General features: G+C 43.2%; 1 protein-coding gene across 1 annotated transcript; it reads left to right on the top strand.

Moving 5' to 3' along the window:
* The first annotated feature begins 2028 nt into the window (after positions 1 to 2028).
* Positions 2029 to 23398, top strand: hgfa (hepatocyte growth factor a). The gene is made up of 18 exons (XM_071541727.1): positions 2029 to 2126; positions 6485 to 6665; positions 6850 to 6962; positions 7555 to 7669; positions 11273 to 11415; positions 11620 to 11740; positions 12065 to 12183; positions 14785 to 14950; positions 15204 to 15328; positions 16062 to 16155; positions 17319 to 17458; positions 18250 to 18282; positions 18484 to 18592; positions 18846 to 18920; positions 19628 to 19765; positions 20097 to 20203; positions 20321 to 20454; positions 20624 to 23398. The coding sequence occupies exons 1-18, from the start codon at positions 2063 to 2065 to the stop codon at positions 20786 to 20788; spliced, it is 2142 nt and encodes a 713-aa protein (XP_071397828.1). The 5' UTR covers positions 2029 to 2062; the 3' UTR covers positions 20789 to 23398.
* The last annotated feature ends 653 nt before the right edge of the window (positions 23399 to 24051 follow it).

Raw genomic sequence — 24051 nt, forward strand, 5'->3', positions numbered from 1 at the left:
TCCCACGTGCCATGAATAGCCCCTTGGCACTGTGTTGTCTCCCATAACTCTCTCTCCCAGTGGGATCATCTGAACAAGCAGAACAAACATTCCTTCAGTCTGTGTGACAGATTTTTATCTTTGTCATGATGTGACTTAATATGAGAACAACTGGCCCTCTATGTCATCGCTCACAGAGAAAAATGACGCTGTAGTCATTATTTGGCACAGCACTGCACCAATAAATTCTGATATTCTTGCATCGGTCAGCTCGGTCCATCTTCTATGTTGTTTAAGATATCATCACATATTTTGCACTTTGGCAGATATGATACTTTTGTGTCTATTTATTGGTTTATTAATCAAAGATCTTGGCCACTTACCACGCAGGCTGAGGATATTCACAGTTTTGTCCTGAAATACATGAACCTTAACAGTCAACATAATGTAATTAATTGAATGGAGCATAATATCAGAAATCCCATAGCCATTAAAGCTTCAGCGCCATGAGTGAGTCCAAAATTGAACTGGGCGTGTGCTATTACGTTATGGATGTTCTCAGTTTAATGAAATGTGGTCTTAAGCCTTTTTAGAGTCAGCTTAACCCCCCCCCCCCACACACACACACACACACACATCAGATCCTGTGGACTGGTAATTGTCTTCTGTATCACACACACGCACACACACACACACACACACACACACACACACACACAGGGAGGTCAGAGGTCAGGCTCAGCTACAGAGCTGGACCTGAGATTTAGCGTCTTGCTCAAAGACACTTCAGCAGGGTCTTCTGTATGTCGTTTTCAACGTGCACTCTTTTGGTACCACGTTGCGCATTTTGGCAACCGTCTATTCTTCTGAGGACGCAATCACTGCTTTGCGCCAAGTTCCCCCCTTTTACGCACCGTGCAAATCATCCCATCTGCGTTTTCAGTTGAGCCAAAGTCAGGCGGGCGGAGGGCGGGGGGAAGGAAAGGAAGGTTCTAAGTCATTTCTATCTTATCATCAGGACCGTCTGACTGAGCGCCAGGCCGGCGCACGGTCCGTCCACTCCAGTGACTTTTATGGCACCAAGTCGCACCGTCCGACCGCTGGCTATCGGTTCAGTCACTTCGTTTGTTGTGGAAACGACAAGTATCCGGTTTGGCAGCACGATCACCCCCTGCTGTTTAGACAAACAGGGTAACAAACATGCTGTGCGTGTGGCCGTCGGGGGACCACAGTGCGGTGAAAGCCGTTTAAAATTGCCCGACAAACTGTGTGGGCGATAATATACTACGGTAAAATACACAGATTTAGCCAGAGGAGGACCGGAGGTACGGCGATTTTGCCTTCGCAATAAAAGCGTTTTAAAATTAAAAGTAGAAGTGGGGGGGGGGGGGGAGTATAACATTTTGAGGGTGTACAAAACAAAATTGCGCCAACCATTAAAGCGATTCCACTACAGTTGGCTCATTCTGGCTGAATGGACACTGAGTAGCCTAACCTATAGGCTACTGGAAGTGCCATTCTATAGCATTTAGGAACATTTAATGTTATGTGAAATTGCCTTTTTTAAATAGTAAGCTAGACATGCTATCAAACTATCTAGTATATTTTGTGTTTGAGTCTTAAATTGTGTATTTTTTGGCGTCCCAATGGCATTTTGCATAGGCCTATATGGCTATGAATATTCCCTGTGAAAGGGACATTGGAGGAAAACAATGATTGTACTCTTAATGTATTACAGAATAATACTCAAATATATTCTTTATTTTGGTACTTTGTATCACTTAAAAAAAAAGTTAGAATATACATCTTCGTCAATAAGGATTTTATTTTGAAAGGATTAACCGGAGGTTACCTTATTTATTGTATCTGGCTTGACCCTGGTGAGGGAGACCGTGTGACAAACTCAACCAAAAGGGGGTTGAACCGAGGACGTCTTGTTTCTTGTAAAGGGGCATCTATGTGAGGAAGGCAAGGCTTTTCCTGGTCATCACCCACTTTGGACTTAATAAAACCACCGAGTCGGTCGCTCAATTAATTTAAACGCACACCCTCCGGATTATAGCTTTAACCCAAGTTGCTGACCATGAGGACTAACGTGTGGATTTACAAAGCTTTGGTGTGTATTGTGGTCTTTATGGTGGATACAGGTAAGACATGAAGAACTGTTGGTCTCTGGGCTGTTGGCAATTTTAATTATCCTAATGCCATTTAATCTCATATTTGGTCTTTTTATTCTGTAAACAAGTGGGAGAAATCTGTTTCCACTTATTTCTAATGCAGGAAGAACAGAAAATGAAGATTCAAGAAAATTCTTGAAACAAGTTGATGTGCATTGGAGACAAGTGTAATAATCTCACCCCAGTGGCAAAAGAAAAATACGATTTTCAGTCTCAATAGCCTACTAGATTAAATGACTTGCAGATGACAATGGATATTTTTTGCAGTGTCTGCGTAACGTGGAGAATTGATAATGATTTTGAATTACAGACTAAATAGCATAATAATAAAGTAGCATTGAATAGACTGGATCATTATCCTGGTTTTGCACTATCTACATCTGTTCAGTTGATGAGAAAGCTGTTTACACACTTTTCTTCTATACTGCACGGTGATAATTCACTGTGGTTTGAGAAAATATTTTGGATTTTTTACGCTCTAACAGTAGCCACAGTCACATTTAGGGGTATTTTATAAGAGAGAAAGCCTATTATCGAGGTCACTTTTAATCCTGCGATTTTTGGTAAAGGCTGCAGTATCATTATAGTGTCACTGGTTAGAGCCAGAGTCATTCATTATTGTAAAGCTCAGGGACTCCCAAACTTTTTAATGTCAAAGACCCCCCAAATAGATGCGCAATATACCACCGATCCCCATTTGATGAGATTTTGTCCCAAGCAACCCCATCTTATAAGATTTTTAATGTGAGTTATTTTTTATTACAGAATTGGACTATAAAACGTTGCTCAAAAGAGTCATCATTATACATTCTCTCATTGTGCTAACATTTAGTGAATGAAATAATAGTGAAATTAAACTATTCTTCCTTTTACTTGGGACTTCACTGAACCTCCTCAAGGACCCCTGGAGGTCCCCGGACCACACTTTGAGAACCAGCGACCTAGTTAACAACTGAATCTTATAACAAATAGCAAGTAGGTCAAACGGCAAATGCGTTGTAATAAATACACTTATAGTTATTAGCCTAATAATATTAGTAGCCAAGATACCATCTCTCTGAGCAGCACGAGGACGCGCAGTCTGCTGTTCCAGCTGCGTAAAGGTAAACCCGGGCTGAAGAGTTCTGTTTGAAGTACATCTGCTGATCCTACTGCTTTGTCATTAAAAGTTTTATATAGGTCATGGTCATTTCAGTAATAGACACTCGTGCATCTGTGGGACTATAATGCCAGCTACTGGGAGGAGGATGTCGTGCGGCTGTAGCCTATCTGATCATGTCCCAGCACGGCCCGGGGCGCGCAGGGCCAGCGACGTCATTTAAACGAGAGACTGTCCTTGCATCCGCGCTGCTTAAGCGTCCTTGAGCAAGGCACTGAATCCCTTCCAGCTCCAGGGCTGCTGTTCTGTAGCTGACTCTGACCTCTAACCTCTGACCTCCCTGCGGATGGGGGGAAAGTAAAATGCGCGTCCCCGACAGCGGTATTTGTGCGTTCGTCCCGGTAGAGAGAGGGGGGAGATTGGAGAGTAACATCTGGCTGCTGAGCCCAGCTCCACATTGTGCGCTCTCTGAAGCAGATGTAATGTCTGCGTAATTCCCAGACAGAGGCACACCTTTAACCTGCTACTTTGCTGTTTTTTCTTGAGGAGATGTTTTTCATTGGATACAGTTCTAACCCCTCACAGCCTAAAAAGAAACTGGAACATTTTGCAATTATCAATCTTAGTTTTTTTCTACCTTTATTTATCCAGGGAAAGTTGACTAAACACGCATGCTCTTTATCCAGCAACGCGCCACTTCACGTTCATTCACTTCCGCACATTCACACCTGGGAGCTGCCTGGTACAACCACAGTCTTCTGCTGCTGGCCACTGAGCTGCAGCTGGGGGTTAAGTGCTTTGCTCAAGGGTACCTCAGTGGTATTGCTGAGAGAGGGGAGAGCGTTACTCATTCACATTCCCCACCCACATTTTCCCATTCCCAAACTCGCCCCTTTAACCTCTAGGCTGCCGCTGCCTCTTCTCAACTGTCGTCCGCTGTCGTTGCTCCCAAAGTCGCCCGTGGAGCACCTTTTATTATAGTATTCAACTTCAGCAAATATTTGGGATTTGGAGATAGCAGGAGTCTGACTGGAAGGAGAGGAAGAGACTAAGTGAAATCTAATTGAGCGGCCTGGCCAGACATCAGGGCTGGAACAACAGCGTGATGAGTGCCAGATGTGGTCCGGTGGAGCCCAAACATTAATAACACGTCCTCCCCAAAAAACATTTTCAACCACGAGGACCCTCCAAACGCTCCAGAGTTTACGATATCCTAAGTACACACACAACGTCTTGTGTCGGATCTTGGCACAAGAGCATGTTGCTGTAACTCAGCAGCATGAGATTTTCCTCTGTGATTTATGTCCCACTTGCCCCTAATTATAAAGGGAAAACTATTGTAACTAAACACACAATGCGTCTAAGGATGTTGCTGCAGTCGTAGCCCAAGCACTTGTACAGTAGAGCTCCACTCCAGAGAAGGATGCACTCTAAATTTTCCAGTAGGTAAAAATGAATGATTTGCATCACAGAAGATTTGGATTGAAATATGGTTTGTCCTGTTTGTGAACTCCATTGGATCTCGTATACCCCAAGGTTATACTGCTTTTTTGCTACGATAAGATTCTCATTTTGATGTATTACGTCCAAAGAAATGGTTCCCAACAAAGGCCTATAAATCAAACATCATGAATTATTGTGTGTGCTTGTGCAACTTTCAGACACATTTTTCCAGAAATAGTATAACTGCTGTGTTGGTTGCCAATAACTGAGACTGTACATAAAACTTATTTGGACCAACAGTAGAGTGGAGATGATGAGTGACGATATAGCAGCCCTGGGAAACGGGATGAGCCCGATGAGCCTGCGATTTGTTTTGTTCTCTCAAAAAATGCATGTCATCCTTGTTGCTCAAAATGAAAAGGAACAAACAAAATGCCACACTAGTAAAACAGCAGGGGGTCAAGTGGGTTCTAACAAGGCTTTCATGACCCTTTAAAAGTCAAGCCTTTATGGGTCGTGAATGCAGCAAAGTACTTGAAACGAGTTTCTGAAGGAGTCACGAATGTCCATTAAAACTAACATAAAATGGTGACATAACAGATACCACTGGGTAGCTGAAACTGCTGTTGGAAAAAAAACTGTTATTTCGGCTTGTAAAATACGAGGTATGCCCTCACGAGCCCGAGCAAGTGAAGCAGTGAAGCACATCAGCTTCCTGGATGGACATCATTCTGTCCTCTAGGTCTTCCTCACAGTCCAACACTGCCCCGATTTAGGCACTTAACTTGGTATGAACCTGGACTGCAGTGCTGGGTGCATCTGGTCACAGTGCATTCCTGCTTTTCTCACACCTGGTCCGCCACCTCAGCTTGGCCAGCACAGGTGAAGAGCATTTTGCCTAAAGAAAGTTGCTCAAATGAGTTTATCACCAAACCAAATCATTTCAGTAATGGGACACTTAATTGATCCCTGGAGGCAAATTCTCCTTTCTCTTGCCCCGCTGCACAGGGAGGTCAGAGGTCAGGGTCAGATGCAGAACAGCAGCCCTGGAGCTGGTAGGGATCTAATTTGTTGCTCAAGGACACTTCAGCAGGCTGGACGCTGCTCAGTTCATAGCTGTAATATCATTCCGCCTTTCCTCCACACTGTGACTCCCCAAAGTGATGTACCAATAGTATGATGCATTGATGCATTGTCAAACAAGATGGTGCAAACAAAGTCAGCACTGCTTGTTGGCAGGAGTTGTCTTTTAATTTTGACCTCCTGCCATTAAATGACTTATGCCTGCTGTTAGACATCTGTTTGTAGAGGGAAATTATTTTTGGTGGCAACATGAATAGTATTAAAATGGGGAGGAAAACTGGGGCCAATAACATTCCAGAGGACATCAAAGTGCAACATAGATACAGCATGACACTGTATCGCTCATTTTATTGGCGTGGAGTGATAGGGTTATAGGTTTCGTTTATTTGTACAAAATTCCAAATGATAAAACGCTGTTAAAAAGATGTTATTGTGTGTTGTTTCAGTCAAGAGTCCTGTTATTGCAGAGTCAGAGAATAGACTTGCAAGAATCTAATCCTGTAGTCATAAAGAGGCATAAAAGGATGATCTCTTGGCTTAAAGAATGCTTAAGTTGTCTGTGCGTATGTGTGTGTGTGCAAGCATGCCCAAGCTTTCCATTTACATTCAGCCTCTGCTTGCCGACTTGACTCCTTATGTGAATTTGGCGTATTTCCGGTGTGTGGAAGAGTGTGTGAGTCTTCTTCTGCTGCTGCTCTGGCAGGTCGCTGTGGGAGGACTCAGCAGACGTTACAGAAGTATGAGAAGACTGAGAGCCACATGCTGGTTTGCACAGACTGCCCTCAGCCCCCTGTGGTGCGGAACAGCCGGTCGCAGGAGCGCTGTGCCCGCAAGTGCAAGGAGGGCAAGAAGGGCAAGAAGGGCAAGAAATACTTCAACTGCAGGTGAGTGACAAGTTCCATGTTCTGTCTCTGTCTCTCTCTCCCTCTCACTGGTTTTCAGCCCGCCGCCTCATTTCTAAGTGTCCATATTCCCCTCACTCCTCCTTTCCTGCTGTACAGACATATTTACATATTTTGTTGTTTATCATTCGTTCATCTCGCAATTACTTCCCGTCTGCTTCTGCAGGGCCTTCAACTTTCAGAGGCACAACAGGAAATGCCACTTGCTTCCCTTCGACCGCCTCACACCCGGCGTGCAGAAACAAGCCAACGTCAACTTCACTCTGTATGAAAATAAAGGTAAACTTCACCGCTTTCCAGGTCCAAAGTCTCTTAAAGGTGACATTATGCAGTCTTGGTGTTCTCACTCCTTGAAAGTACTCAGGGTTTACACGGGAGGATTGTTTGTTGGTGATGATGGGTTTCGCTCCTTGCTTTTTTAAAGGTCTTTGGTTTCTCTGTTGACACAATAAAAGCAACCCCCGCCTCGCTGTTTAATAGCTCCGGTGGGGAGAGTCGCGCACACAAACATGTAGCGGACCAAGTGGAGTGTAAACAAAAAACTTCATTGTTTACAGTCGGAGCGCAAAAGGCTCACTCCAGTGCCGGCTGTGGAATCTTGCACTTCAGAATTTACTGCAAAATTTACGGAAACTCCCCCCGGTGACATTTAATGAACTTCAGGGAGTTGTCTGTTTTGGGAATAACAGACAAATGGGGACATTCTGACGTGCTTATAAATAAATATATTCCAGGTGGTCAAAGCAGCCTGCACAAATCGAATTAATTGAATAAACGATGTATAAAGTCACATGCAAAGAAGAGAACTTGCGTCAAAATTAGAAAATGAATGGGTGTTTTCAAATGCTTGTATGCCTTTGCCCTCACCCAGACTACATAAGGGAGTGTATCGTCGGCACCAAGGACAACTACAGAGGGAGGAGGTCTTGGACAAAGTCAAACATCACTTGTCAAGCTTGGGCTGATACGAACATCAATGACCACACGTAAGTCCTCCTCCTTTCTTTTCTAACCCCTAATAGCACATTCTTACTCACAGTGGTGTAGGGGAGCATTCCTGAGAGGAGGGATGGTTAAAAATATTCACACATTCTCAACTGAGAGCTCAGCGCCTTGCACAAGGGCACTCCAACAGTTGTTTTTGAGGGAGGAGAGAGCGTTAATCATTCACTTCCCCTGGCCAGATCCCTGCAGATTTGAACCGGCAGCCTTCAAAGCCTGCTCCTCTAATCTTCAGGTTACCGTCACCTTCCTGGATGTTCTTTCTCTATTTCTCTGTGGCTGATATTGAACAGGCCCCAGCAGCTGATTTATTGACGTTCAGATCATCCCTTTGCACCTTGGGGGTTAAGGGAAGGCGGAGGCTTGGAGACGGTTGGACGCTTGCGCGGAGTTAATGCGGATTGCTTTCAACACATGCATGGATCTCTCCCCAAATGAGGTTGTTTTTCTACTGCTCTGTAGGCCATCAGGTGTACGAGCGAAGACGTTTCCTCCCCGGCTAAAACAAAAGGCGAGACCGGCAAATTTGCGAAGATGGTTCGGTGCCAGCATCTCATTAGCAGTGCTCATTAGTTACAAGATATTTTAACTGCAGCAGTCAGGAGGGGGGTTGAGAGACGTAGAGAGTAATAAGAGTTTGAGGGAGTGCAGAGTGAAAGAGAGACAGAAGGAGAGAGAGGGAGGTAGAACGAGGGAAAGAGGGCTCAAAGATTTATAGACTGAAGTCATGTTCTGTCTGTTCTCCAGCTGAGCTCACAAAGCCACAGACAGACGGGGAGAATACAAGCTCCCCGACCCCCCTGATGAAAACACATAGCAGTGTCGGTCCCGGCTGGGCCTCCCCCTGGACACAACAGAGTTCCCCATCCTCTCCTCTCTTCTCCTCTCTTCTCCTCTCTTCCTCTCCTCTCCTCCCCTCTCCTCTCCTCTGCTCTCCTCTCCTCCCACTCCTCACATTTGGACTCTTCTGTCATCGTTCTGACACACAGTTCAAGTCCCCTTCCCTGATGGCAAACATGTCCGACAACATCGTCCCGGCTTGTCAGCAACTTTCAACTTTCAAAGGGAGCTTTACTTAGGAGAGATTTAGTGCCACAGAGGGGTTGCCTAGCATGAGACTGCCCCGCTGCGTGAGGATTACCACCATAATGAGCCACGCACCATTTGAGTTTCACGTAACTATTATTTTTATGCTTGACCGATCACCGCAGGGCAAGGGGTGATTTCTCAGGAGGTTCCCTTCCAGGAATGGGACTTCCACCTGTTGTCTAAATTTAGTTGAGTTTGGACCAGGTCTCTGAAAGAAGTGTATTTTGATGCCCGGCAGAGCGTGAACAATTAAAATGAGGTGGAATTCACCTTTTGGGGCTGAGAATGGGAACTTTGTGTTGTTCCTTTTAATAATAGTGAACAATGTGATCCTTATTGATTGCTGTAGGGAAATTCTTTCTTTTCTCTTATCCCCCTCCACAGGGAGGTCAGGGGTCAGGGTCAACTGCAGAACAGCAGGGATTCAATGTCTTGCTTAAGAACACTTCAGCAGTGCGGATGCTTCCTGACACCGGGGACAAGTTTGGACCTACACCAGGTCCTCCGTTTGAAGGGCGGTTCCCTGACTACACCACCCTGCTTCCAAAAATCTGCTTTTTTTCTTAAGATACATAGAGTCTGTAGATGCCTGCTTTTATACCTATGGATGATTTATACATTTGGATGCTGTAACCTTTTAGCGAGAACAAGTTTGCTTCATCATCACCAGGTGCATGTAGCTAGACATTTTGCGGCACTTACTTCAGGTCGAGATTCCATCTTTAGTAATATCCAAAAATCCAGCCAATATGTTTAGCCGGTCCAGAAAGCGAAGCATGTGTGTGTGTAGTGTCTGCCTGTTCTCCGATGGGAACAGGCTTTGGCAAGGAGATGAATAGCTGGCCAACATCTGTTAGCGCAACATCATTATGGCGAACTTGCTCCCATGCCTCTGCCTTTTTACGGACTCTCACCAGATGCAGCGTTGTGTAAAGAGAGTTGCTAGGCTCCTTGTAATTCCATTTATTATATAAGGATACTGTATTGTAAATACTGGAGAGAAATATATTGAGTTTGTGAGATACACTTGATCAAATAAATGTGTTTTGGCTTATAGCTGAGTATTGCTTGGAGGGGGAACAAGTGCTTTGTCTAGGCCAAACCCCAATACCAATTTCCTTATTGTTGTAGATCTGAGACAATGGGACATGTATATTATTATATCTTTCTGATACACTTCTCTGGGTAAAGGGTATGTCTGTTTCTGGGTCTAGGAGCAGCACAGTGGCTTGGATCCGTACCATATTGGATTGAGGGCGTATAGATTTACATTACAATGAAGACTTAACTTTGCTTTACCTCCACTCTCCCCCTTCTTTCTTCTTTTGCAGCCTCTCTCCTGGTCTCCTTTCCTCTAAGTTAGATCCCTGAGATTTCCTCTAGTTCTGGGTTGAATGATGTTGTGCATTAGCGTCGGAGCCCTGCGAAAGCCCCAGGGCACAGTGGGGAGAGCCGAGCAGACTCCCCCAAGAAAAGAGTCATTGGCTGGGGTAGAGCGCTCAGACAATCTGCTGAAGGGAGGTTGACTCTGGTTCTTTTTCCCTTTTCTTCTTTCCCTCGTCCCCTCCTGTTCTTTTTACATCATCAATTAAGCTCTGAGCTCCCCCTTTTTCCTCCACTCCATTATGTTCACTTTTCATCCACCACACTTTGCGTCCTCATACCTTTTCATCACTCTAATATCAGTCACTTTACTCCTCGTTTATTTTTGGTGGCTTTCTTTTCACTCTCCCTCTATGTCCACAAGTTTTTTCTTTTGCCCTATCCCTCCACCTCTGTCTTCCCTCTCCTTCTCCATGGGTGGGAAGGGGACTGTGGTGGGCTTGGACCAGGGGGTGTTGACGCGGCCCCGCTTTTCATCATCCTGCCCTGACAGGAGACGAATTTCTCACACTGTCCATTTAGTATGGTCTGTTCCCCATTGTTCCAGCCCATATGTTGGGACCAGCCAGGTTCTTTTACTCTGAAAGGTGTGTCTTATAAAAGCCTGTTCGCACTGACGCAATGTAGCAAAACGACAGAGAGGGATTAGGTTCAAACGTGTTCAAAGGCTGCCAGCAAAATAACTGCTCGGGCTGCTCCAAGTGGTTCGTAGCATTGTTCTGTGCTGTTGGTAGTTAGTGTGCTGTGACTGGGTCTGGCTGCTTCACACATGAGGAAATGGTAGGGATTGGTAAAGCAATTGTGCAAAAAGTGTAAATCTGTCTCTTCATAGAAAAGGAGAATGATGACTATTGTTTTGCATATGATTGCTACAATTGCTGTCATTCTCAAATGTTTCTGTTGGTTTCTTGTCATGTTGGAGGTACTGTCATTTTTCAGAATGAAGTAAAATGCCCCAGTCTTTATGTCAGTGCCCTTTGAATTAATTTACTATTAAGAAAACTAGCGGTCAGTAAAGGTATATTGGAGCAGTCAAACATGCATGTCTCATCTCTACTTATTTATACATATTACAGTATCAGATAACATTTTAAATCATGTCTTCCCTCCTCTAGGTTTTACCCTGATAGGTATCCAAGGCAAGACCTGAGGGAGAACTTCTGTCGGAACCCCAACAACGATCCCGGTGGTCCGTGGTGCTACACCACAGATCCCAACGTACGTGCTGAGGAGTGCGGCCTACCGCAGTGTTCAGAACGTAAGGGCATCCAACCACACCTCAATGGACAATAACATTTGAACAAATTACCTCAGATCCACAGGGGCAGGAAACTCACATTAACGTTATTTCTCTAGAGATGATAGAGCTGTTTATGTGGTTTATTCAATGCTCAAAAGTTGTACTGATGGTTTAAGTTGTGTTTATGATTATGATGTACATTTTGTGATTTTGTGTTGACAGAGGTGTGTATGACGTGTAACGGGGAGGACTACCAGGGCAAAATGGACCATACGGAGAGTGGCAAGGAATGTCAGAGATGGGACTCAGCAAGGCCGCACAAACACCACTTCCAGCCCAAAAAGTAAGAGAAAAGAGCCCAGTTAATCTAATGGAATAATGCATTTTCTCCAGTTGTAGAACAGTGGATAGTTTTTCCAGTTGTAGACTAGTGGATAGACACCGCTGTTGCAAAAGTACCTATCGTACACTGACCATTCCCACAGACACACCCATGATACATAAATAAATGACGCTAATACTCAAGAGAGGTAGACCTCACCACTTGTTCTGGTTTAGTTCTGTTTATTCGTAATAACTCAACACCAGTGACACTCCCTCCTCCCTTTTCTCTCTCTCCATCTTTTATTCCTCCTCTGTATCCTCTCTCTCTCTCTCCTCCTGTTAGGTATCGCAACAAAGATTTAAAGGACAACTACTGTCGTAACCCAGATAATCGTCTCCGTCCCTGGTGCTACACCATGGATCCCAAGACTCCATGGGAGTACTGCAACATCGCTGTGTGTGGTGAGGCCTAGGAATCTGCTCCATCTCTTTTGCATACCAATTAATGAATATTAATCCAGGAAGGCCTGAAGCAAAACTTTTATTAGAACAGGGATGTGTTTTATCTCGCCGGCACTCTATTCATCCATGAGGGGGAAAGTCTCTTTTCTTTTGCCTCCCCCCACAGGGAGGTCAGAGGTCAGGGTCAACTACAGTACGCATATATACTCCTAATCCTCATTAATTCACCGTCGCATCTTCTCCTTGTGAGAAAGGGTTTTTTGAGCGGAGAATTATTTAACGAGTCAAGAACACACTCTTGTTGTATTCTTATTATCGCCTCTCAATGGCTCGATTATTGTTGAAAGTTACCAAATTAAAGTGCTAAAAATGGCAATGGCAATCTCTGACTTTGATATTGATATAGATTATATTGCATTTTCAAATACAGCGCTTTATCAGGATGCACTAAATGCTCAATGTTGTGGTATCCTCACAGTGATGGTCTGCTGGTCGAGAAACCATATGTAGTACTAATTTATATACTGTATAAGTAGTGACACTAAGTCTTGCTGTATTCATGTATGCATCAGTGGGGTGGGGATGGTGCAATATTCGCAGGCTGGATGTGGGCTGTCTGGGTCAAAGAGTCCAGGGCCATTGTCTTGTCCCAGTCCGTCCCTGATCAGAAGCGTGCAAAAAAAAGCTGAATATCTATATAGATAGGCCTATTTAGACACTTGGGAGACTATTTATCCATTCCTGACCAGAAGTATGTTGGGAAACAACCATGCGTTTTGCAAGGTTTAGGGTGGAGTTTAGTATTGGTCACGGTGGGAAAAAAGATGTCAACCAGCATGCTAGTTGGTAGATCTCTGGAACCGAGAGGAAATCCCTTTCATAATGTAAAAATAATGGTCGGGTGGGGGTCCCGGAAAATCTCCCTTATTTTCAAAGCCCAATGTTGACAGGCATGCCTCATAACAATAGATATCAAACAGTGGGGAATCCACTATTAGATCAGAGAGTGGACCTACTGATCCAGTGGCGAGGATCCCTAGCTTCGTGGTGGGTTTTTTTGGGGGGGCAGACAGTGGTTGGAGAATACCAGCTTGTGGTTTGGGGGCGCCAGGAGGGTTGTTACATGCAGGACTGTTTTGGTGGTTTTGGGGTAGGGCAGTGAGGCGATTAAAAAGCCCCCCCACACACCCGCCCTGCGGAGTCACACAGGCCTTTTGTTTACCCTGCTGAGTGTTTCATGTGGTGCTTGGCTTCAGTCCCTCTACCTCAACAAGGAGGGGTAAATAGGTTGTTTGTAAAGGGGAGGGTCTGACTTCAGAGCATCAGAAGTGTTTTACTGGGGCCACTCAAGAGGCTGTGAAGTGGAGCGCTGTAACAGAGGCTGCTACCAACATACAGAGATGCCTCACACAGCAAGTGGAAGATCTGATCATTGTGTTAGTGGTTGGGCCATTGTTCTTAGATTAGATTAGATTAGATTTGGCAGAGATATGATAGATTGTAGTAGAACATTTATAGTAGAACATTTGCCTTTATAAATCATGTAAAGGAGAGAGGGAAAAAAGAGGGAATGGTCGGCAAAAAGAGGTTATGCCATTGGAGAGCTTGTTCTTTTTTTCTTCGAAAGCACGTTGAAATATCCCCACATGCACACACACACATACACACACACACATGCACAGTATCTCTCTTTGTCTCTCTCAGACACATACACACATGTACTGTATAGTACATGTTATGATTTACAACAAGGGAGGGGGATCTGCATTTGTCCAGATGTGTGTATCCCTCAATGCCTGCCCTCAGAAAGATAAAAACCACTGACCTGTACAACACAGTGCACACAGACACTGGCATGCATTACATCAAGCCAAAACATCCCTCTTTTCCACCCGCCTTCCCTTTTCTGCCTCAAAACATTCCCCTTCCTCCTCCATCTTCTTCCATCTCATTTGTCAAAGGCTAAAGAAACAGAGACAGAAATCCGGTGGGGAGAAATCGCTCCCTGCGTACTCCTATCCCCGCGCTGCCGAAAAGCAGAATTCCATCTGAAGATGTTTGGAATAGTTTTCCGGTGGATAAAGTGGCCACAAGCCGAGTGGGTTGAATGTAATGTGTTTGGTTGGGCTGCAATAAGCCAGTCCATCAATTTCACTGCAAGAGCCCATTATCATAATTTTAAGGTTCATACAGGTGTACAGGCAAAGACATAAATATGGACACAGACTCCAGATTTTTCTTATAACAACCTATTCCATTGTGTACTATCGCCATGTTAAATCACTGCTTCTTGCTGTTTATGTCCCTCAGTGTAAGAATGTGGGGCACCAATGTTATGGATACTCAGAGAGCTGCCTATCTCAGTTGAGGGGGGGGGGGGGGGGGGGTGCTACTGTTTTTGATCTGTCTCTAAGTGAAACATGATTAACTCCCATCCCCATTGTTCTGTAGATTAATACCTCCACCTCTCCTTCCTGCCTTCCTGCCTTGCGTTTCTGCATCTTGCTCCCTTTATCAAACTTTTTCTTTGGATTCTGTCTCATTCTTACACATCAACCAATGATCCCCATCTCTCGTTCTCTCTCTCTCCCTCTGTCCCAGACTCAAGTGAGGACACAGATGTCAATGTAACAACATCCTGTGTCCAGGGAAAGGGCACAGATTACCGCGGCACAATGAATGTCACTCCAGAGGGTGTGACGTGTCAACGCTGGGACTCCCAGTTCCCCCATAACCACTCTTATATTCCTCAGAACTACAAATGCAAGTGAGTAATGATTGGCTCATGCTTCCTGACAGCCTGGATTCAGTTGTCTTGCTGTGTGAGGGAGGTGATTTGTTGAGTTTGCACAATAGTCTTTTGAAATGCGAAAAGCAGAAGTGATGGAAGTGAGGCTGAAAAATGATAGAGTTGCTTTAAAAAATCAAACTGTCAGCAGCATGATTTAATTTGCTGTGTGTGTGTGTGTGTGTGTGTGTGTGTGTGTGTGTGTGTGTGTGTGTGTGTGTGTTTGTTACAGAGACCTCAGAGAAAACTACTGTCGTAACCCTGATGGTGCTGATTACCCATGGTGCTTCACTAATCAGAGGAGAGCCAACTGCACCCACATCCCTAGGTGTGACACTGAGGTCACACAAAAAATAGGTAAATTATTCTACAGCATCAATTTTAACCTAAAAACGTACCTAAATTTCATTACCTTGTAAATTGCTTTGTGGTTTCCGTGTTATTCGTGAATAATTTGCTTGAAATGCAGCACTACAGATGCTACAAAACACTTGTCATGTTTTTGCAAAGTGGAACCACACAGGACGAGCTCTGTAGCAAAGTTAATGGCACTCTCTGTATTGCTCCCATAGGACCGGGCCACTTGGCAGCATGTTGCCCAATGAATTCCATTTCATGGAAGTACAAAAACACCAGGCGGCATTCAGCCTTGGCAAAAACGTGCTCTGTCTTTTCCCATGTTTCTCTGCTTTGCATTTCAAAAAACCACACGTCACAATGTAAAGAGTCCTTTGCTAACTATAAGCACTTGTCTGGTTCTGTTTAGCAACAGACATACTGGGATTGAAATGTCCCTTTCACTTTTCTATTATATTTGGGAACTACCAACAGCAAAGGGGCCCTTGACATTAAATTGATCCAAACCGCAAAGACCAGCCAAACCTTCAAACCTATTTATGTTATGACAGCATCAATGAGAATGACAGCCACTGCCCAAAAATACACCAGCTCTTTGTGTGTTTGCATGCACGTATGTGCACATGCACACTCACTCATGCATTTGGGTGTGTGAGAAACTGCTGGTCTCAATATCTTGGCCTTGGGAATACTCAACAAGGTGGTCTGAAATAACTATCCTTTTCTTTGGCAGAATGCTATGAAGACAATGGAGAGACCTACCGGGGCACTTTGTCCACAACTAGATCAGGGATTCCCTGTGGAGACTGGTCACATCACATCAACAGGTAACAAAGTCATTACATTTGCATATACATTTGCAACCCTCCTCCCACTATATAAGTGCACACTGTAACTCTGGCTTCAGCTGAGCCGTGGAAACCTTTACTAGAGAGACTGACATTCTTTTCAGCTCAGTCGATGAGTGTTTGTTGACAACTTAGCTCCCATTGCCTTGTGGAAATCCCTTTCAAATGAATGAAGCTAAGTAGTGAAAACAAACAGCAGGAGGAAATCGGGGGTTCCTCAGGGGTCAATACCAGGCCCAATTATTATTCATCTAGCTGACGAGAGGAAACCCTGGGGTGCTCTCAAAATGACCCACCCTGGAGGAAAAGTTGCCCACTCCAGGGCCTGTTGCTTCATGCTAAAGTGAGGCTGTTGGAATTACTTAATTTACAGGAATTTTAAAAGCCAAAATGGCACAGACAGATGGACATGTTCCAGAGCCGACCCCTGACCCCAGGAAGTGCTTTCTGAGCAAAGTAGATCAAAGCCAATCAGCTCCCTCATGTGGACTGCAGCCAGTGAGTCTACCCTGTTCAAGGTCAGGGGTCGTCCCAGGAAAAACTGCTGAAAGCAACAGCTTGTTTAACATTCTCTTGGGAAGTGAAATTATCTTCACCCCCTGACAAATTGTTGCCCATCGCTTAGCATTTTTTTGTCTCGAAAGTCTGTATCCCCGTGCTCTGCTTCTTTTAATTGCTTTGCAGTGATATTTTGGGTAAGTGAGAAGATAAGCTTTGATTCTCTTAGAGCCAAGTAAAACGTTACAAGGAGACACGGGATCAGATGTGAAATCCTACAAATCGGGAGCACAACCAAATCGTTCCGTAGAGGATGTGGCTCCTGCTGGTCTGAGCCCTGGTGAATGCTTCGAGTGCATACTTTCATTCTCCCCAGAGCACTCTTCACAAAACTCTGCGTTTTCCTTCTACGGGCTCTGTGCACTGCAGCGAACGCACAGGATTCATTGCTCTATAGGAAAGCCAGAGTCAGACTTTCCAAGCATACCTCAGTTGCTTACTGTGTGTATGTACGTATGTGCATGTGCGTTTTGGAATGTGCACGAATCTCTTGGCCCATATAGACTTGGCCCAATTTTAGTTCTGATACACTGTGAGCAAAATAACAAATGGAATATGAGAATCTGTATTTGTGTGTTTTACAGTGGGGATTCTCACTCTGCAGTATCCCATGTAGGGCTGGAGAAGAACTACTGCCGGAACCCAGACCGGGACAAGCATGGCCCATGGTGTTACACCAATCCAAACAACCGCTTGGCTTGGGACTACTGCAAGCTGAAGCACTGTGAGTGGCTTACCTAACCTTGTCTCATCTAATGTCTGTTACAGTAGATATGTCTGCATTATGTCAACAACACTTAGTGCACCACAGTAAAAGAGATATGAGTGGAGTATGCGCATGTTGTACAATAGTTTGTAGTTATCTTTTTTATACTCCTAGTATACCATAGAAGAAGACATATGCTGTACAGTGAAATTGCCAATAAATGTCAGTAAACACAACTGATTTGCTTTGTAGCCTTCGTTGAATGTGACTATCATTTCAGCACATTGAGAGGCATGAATGATATGAAACCCAGAGCGTTTACTGATGTTTTCTATATACAGCTTGGCCGGTGGCTTATGTAATGTGTTAGCCGTGGTTTTGTCCAATTGGCTCAGAACGCACCACGCTCTAACAGCAAACAGATGCAGGTCTCATGTGCCATCCTTTTATTTGAGCATCCACACAGTGAGGCTGATTGTTTGTTGTTGACCCAATATTTTCTTTGGCTGGTTTTGGTCAGCTTGCATTGAAGAGGCTCTTTCAAATAGCTGTGCAATAATTTCCATAATGTAAAACATGTCCTCCATGAAGTTTTTGCGGTTTTGAGCAAATGTATTCGCTGTGGTTGCTGACCGCTATAGCCTCCAACAACGATGCAGACTCGGAGATAAGTTTTATAAGGGATGGAAGGGTGTCTTTGTCAAATGAGGTTTCATGCTTTGTATGTCAATGTATGGTCAGTGATCTACATTATGTCCTGCCACTGTGGGGTCTGTCCTTACTGTTGTGATTTGCTTTCCTTCTATCAGGTGAATCTCCAACAGTGGCTCCCCAACCTACCAGTGAGTAGCTTTTACCAGTCTCCTTCTCTCCCTCGTCTTCTTTATCTCCCATCTTTTCTTTTTCCTCCTCACATCATATCCGTCTGTTCTCATTTACCTGACAAAAAGAATTTGCTTTTATGCTTGCCTTTTGGATTTCTACCTAAAAGTGGAAACATGCATTCATTTATCTAACACATCAACACTGTCTCCTTGTTTTAGCTCAAAGTACGCCTAAGATATCATGCTTTGTGCACATAAACACCAGAATTGTCGGAGGACACCAAGTGCAGGGCCCAGATGGCGGCTGGGTTGTGAGCATCCAAAGAGAGTAAGTCATTTTCAATCTGCGTTGTTGGCTTTTGAGAATGTCTCTGATCCTTAAATCCTCTAATACGTCTTGGATAAAAATATTGTGCCAGAAATATTCTTTTATTTATTTCTTTTCTCTAAATGTTGAGATGATGTAGTGTAGTAAGTACACCCATCTTTCACTGTTGCACTCTAAATCAATATATATGGAGATGCTGTTCATGCCTTACACCCAATGTAATGGTTGAAAACGTTTTCTAATATTTTCTCAGGAATGCTCACGTGTGTGGTGGCTCGTTGATCAGAGAAAACTGGGTTTTGACAGACCAACAGTGCTTCACCTCCTGGTAATCTTCACCTTTAGTTCCCCTCCACTTGTTTTTTTGGTGACCTACTTCTCTCTCACACTTTCTCATTCTGTGACTCACCAATTCCCTCTCTCGTTTAGCTCTCCCATTTACCCTTTCTATCTCTCAAACATGCTTCCTCTCCTCTTGCTTTTCCCTCCCTCCCTTTGCTGATATTGTTTAAAGTGAAGATGCGGGCTATGTCCTGTTTATGGTAACGGTTACTGAGAGATACCCAGTCCCAGACAGGCTTGAGATATGGAACGGGATGATTTGGCCTGCAGATCTGTTTAACTTCTGGAGTTGTCTGTGTCAGAGTTATATATCTCTGCATCTGCAGTAGTGGCTTGAATGAAAGCTTCCCTGTCTCTGCAGTAATATATGTATCACATATGTCGTAGATCAGTGGTTTTCAGATGATATGTTGAGGCACAGTGTATGTCACAGAGTGAGCTACGTTTTGCCTTGAGATTTTGCTTTTTGCCTTGCAGGTTTGGCTTGAAAGTTTGCATCTTTGCAATATAAACAATGACAACATTTTTATATTTTGATTGTTGTGATCATGGTTTTGTGTAGAATTTCTGCTGCAGTTAATACTTTCATGTGCCTTGAATTGTGTGCAAAGCATGCTACAAAAGTTGAGGAAATCTATTTTAGATGTTCCACTGACTATATATAATATTAATACAATGGCCCCTCTATATCAGTGTTCCAGATCTCAGGGATTACAGCGTGCAGGTCGGCCTCCGCCACCTCAACCAGTCGTCCAGCCACCCCAGACTACACATCGCTCGCCTGATCTGTGGCCCAGAGGGATCCAACCTGGTTCTGCTGAAGCTAGCAGAGTAAGCGCTCACCTACACACTGGGTTTCCACTAATATCTAACATCCATAACAAGTGATATGTAAAACAATCAAATTCTTTATATTATACCAACAAGGGACAATTTCTACCCATATAAAAGCCCTATTATCATACAAAAAAGCTTTTGGTTTTCAGTAATTTTTACTATTCTACTGCATTTAGTGTTATTGATCTACCTGCTGATTTTGTCAGCACATAAGGTTCTACATTCTACATTTTTTAAACTGATAAAACATAAATAATAAGGCCCATTTACTGATGTGCATATGTTGTATCCCGACGTAATTTATAACTATTTATGTTTGTTGTAGGCCTGCCCCTGTGTCTGAAGGTGCCTCCACCATCCATCTTCCAGTAAAAGAGTGTAGCATTGCAGAGGGTACCAGCTGCACCATGTACGGATGGGGCGAAACCAAAAGTACTGCCTTATTTTTCACCCATATTCCACGTCACATGCCATTTTAACCATTGAAACATACGGTACATCTGTTACATGAGACGCTTACACCTGTTCCCTGTATCCCTCTCTGTTTAGATACAGGATATGACGAGGCACTGAAGGCTGTGACCATGCCCATGGTCAATAACGACATGTGCTCACGACTCAAAGGTGGTGCCGGTGAGAGCAGAGTGTGTGCCGGCGGCAAGAGAGGAGAAGGCGTATGTGATGTACGGTTCACAAATCTACATCTGCATCATTAAACAGACAGCATGAACGCACAGTACTTAAGCACTCTATCTTTATGGCACTCTATTTTTGGTTTGGACTGTAGCAGTGAATTGTATGCAGTATAATGTCAGTGTCTCTTATCGCCAATCTCTAATCTTATCCTTCCAGAAAGACAACGGTGGCCCACTGGTTTGCCAGGAACACGAGCGCAAAGTCATCATCGGCGTGAGCATCCAAAGGACGAAGTGCGCCTCGTCGCAGCCCGCACTCTTTGTCAACGTCGCCTTCTACTCCGAGTGGATATACAAAGTCTTCAAACTCTACCCCAGTTAGGCGAGGAACTAATACCATGGTGTGAAAACCAGCTCCATGCAGGACTGCACCACAGCCTGCGGGAGGAGGGGCGGCGTTGGGCCAGAAAATTCCAAGATCTCTCCAACATGGATGTATAACAAGACCACTGGGAGATATGAGTATGAGGAAACTGACCTTATGGAAAGTGGCCATTTTGGGATTTTGTGGCTGAATATATCATCTGACGGAGCGGACAGAGATTAATGATTGGAGCGATGCAGGGAGTGAGGACACACTATGATTGGAATTTCACCCATTCTTTCACTATGCAAAAAAGAAGAAATTCAGGTTGTTAGCTTTAATACCATTTTTACAATCAAAGTCTTGGGCACATGGACGGTGTACTAATCGTATTTTGACATGTTCAGACTCTCTGAAGCCATGCAAACAAAGACAGTAAGAATGGGACTTGTGACTCAGTATTGTCTCCTGGAAAATACTTGAATATGGACAGAACCCAAATCCCAGGCGGTTACCACGGGAGATAGTGTCTCCTGTGGCTGAGAGTTCCTGTTACTTGTGTGTTAAGCTGGATTGCAAAACAAATCTTTTACCTCCTGTGCTGTGGTTGGATGGAAATGGTGTTCCCTTATGAAAAAGAACTGTAGTCGTCCAATCATAAAGTTTAGAAGGATATCAAATATCACAGCAAAACTGCAGAAATATTATTCAGCTACTATGGGGTCAAAAACTTAAACCACAGAAAATCCTATAGTGATACCAAAGGAGATACAAATATCATCAAACATGATAAGGTCACTATAAACTCACTATTTAGTACTACAGACACACTATAAGTCCCTATAAGATGATATCATAGTGAGTTTTCAGTGTGATACAACTGTTATGGCTATATCGTGGAGTTAAGTGGAGAGGGTTTGAAATCCAGAAAAGGTTCAAATTTTGGTTCAGATATACCAATAGTTCTTTATGCAAGATACATCATTGCTGCCTGTATAGCTGTAACTGCAGCAGCCTTGGCAAACATGAAGTGCTAATCGCTCGCAGTAGCTGGACTACCTTTTCCCTAGTTAGGCGTAACTGTTAGTTTCCCTGTGAGAGTGTCTAACTAGGAGTGGGCGAGCTGCTCCAAATCTTATGCTAACATTTGCAGCATGAGAGAGGGAAGAGCCATGCCAAATATAACATGGCTATTTGGTCTCCAGTTTGGAGGGAACTGTGGCCCCTGGCGGGCTGTGTGTGGTCAGTAAGACTTTTTTTTTTTGGTTTCGTGGAAAGCGACTCCTTTTGTACATAACTGCAGATTTATTGAGTATGTTTCTGGCACGCTGTAATATTTTATAGGTCTTATAGATCTGGAATATTTTTGGCTCATTTAGAAACACCAGAGTGGCTTCCTTTTGCCTCGGATTATGTTTTCTATTTAAAGAGATGGGTAGCTTGTAAGTAGCAGCTATATTTATTTTTTTTAATTAGAAGATGGCATCATTGTAAAAGATAACCCATATTTTTTTTGTGTGATATTTAGATGCTTTTGGGCCTGAGAATAGTGAAAGACCCTACCATGATTGGAGTGTATGTTTGGCTTTCAGGTAATAGCCACACAATCATAGACTAAATTTAGATTTAGATTGGTAGTGCTAGGGACAGCATGCTTCATAATTTATGGTAAAAACACATTAACCCAACTTCTTAATTCAACAATGCTTTGTCCCATGCTAAATTAGTATGATTTACCCAAACCCTACACAACTCATGCTACAAAAATAATATCCCAAATAAAAAAAAAAAGTTCCCACAAAAATGGCATCCAACTATACTAACAACAATGACATCCAAAATAAAAAGAAAAGTTCCAACCAATGAATAACATCCAACTATACCTAGCCAATTGTGCTAGAATATTCCCATTCAGGTAGCATTAACGGTGGTTACATTTTACTTGTATTTGTGTGGCTGTTACCAAGGAACTAAACCATGCATGGATTCCATTCTTAGCTGTTTCTAAGACGACTCTTGGTCCATTCTGAATATCACATTAAAAAAAGGAATTATCAATAAGTGAACCAATATTGCTAATGTGAAGGGATTTAAGACAATGGATTGTATATTTCCCACCAGTCAATGAGTCATTTTGCTTTGGGTTCAAAACGTATGTGAAAGTATGACAAGGAACATAACTGCATAAAATGATCACTGTGGCTGTTATTATACTTTGAGGATGATCACAGTGAAAATCAAAATCTAAGAAGTTTAAATGAAAGAACAAAGGCTCCTCCAAAGAACATTAAGTGACTGTTTTGATAGGTGATACCAAATATTATCTTCCTGAGTTATTTGGTGAATCAGTCATCGTATTGTAACTTGATAGCTGGTATTGTAAATTGATTCTAAATTGAATGCTTTTTTCCAACTATGGCAAAGTTGCTGTTATTTAATTTGCTGGTATGTAAATAGCCCAGTGCATAATGTAAATTACAAATTGTAATTTTGTAAATTTCATACTTAAGTGTTTTTACTTCTCCATGATCACTCTGTTTATATACCTGTATACTGTAAACTCTATAACTATAACAGCTGCTATTTTGTGTCAGTGAGTTGTTTTATATCTATTGATTTTTTCTGAATTTTGTAGCCTTTATTATATATCGATTTTAATAAACAATTTGAGATAACACTCATCTGTACTCTCTCTCTCTCTCTCTCTCTCCCTCTCTCTGTATATTTAGACCTTTACTACATCTGACACATTACACTAGTTTACCACAGAAAAAGCTTTCTAACTTACTGCTGCACAATATGTTTAAAGAATTATTCCAATAAAACACATTATGAAGCTATTTTTGGCAGTGTATTTGCTAGATAGCAGGATCCTCCACAGCAGCAAATTCAAGTACATGACAAATACTCTCAAGTAGCTGAAAAGAGCATGGGTCATCCATACAACCAGTAAATGGGAAAAAATATTTCTTTAGCAATCTTTGTATGATAAACGTATCCATCTGACACTTGAGATACAGATAAGGTTTTCAGCAGCTCTGCAACTCTTGGTTGCTCAATATAAGATAAGACATATTCATGCCATTACTTTAATGCTCCACATGTAAGATTCATTGTAGTGTCAAATTACATCAAGCTAAGCATTATTTATTATGGGAATTACTTTTCAGTAACCCCCCTAACCACTATCAACAACACCATGGCTGGCTTTACCTTCAGTGGGTTTTGAAGGAGAAAATCATGGCCTCATTCCACATTCCATTCACGAAAGCTTTTCAGAG

The sequence above is a fragment of the Centroberyx affinis genome, unplaced genomic scaffold (assembly GCF_046629955.1).
Source record: "Centroberyx affinis isolate AG114_WGS23_722 - 3 ecotype Tasmania unplaced genomic scaffold, CSIRO-AGI_Caff_v1 ptg003935l_1, whole genome shotgun sequence".
NCBI lineage: Eukaryota > Metazoa > Chordata > Actinopteri > Beryciformes > Berycidae > Centroberyx > Centroberyx affinis.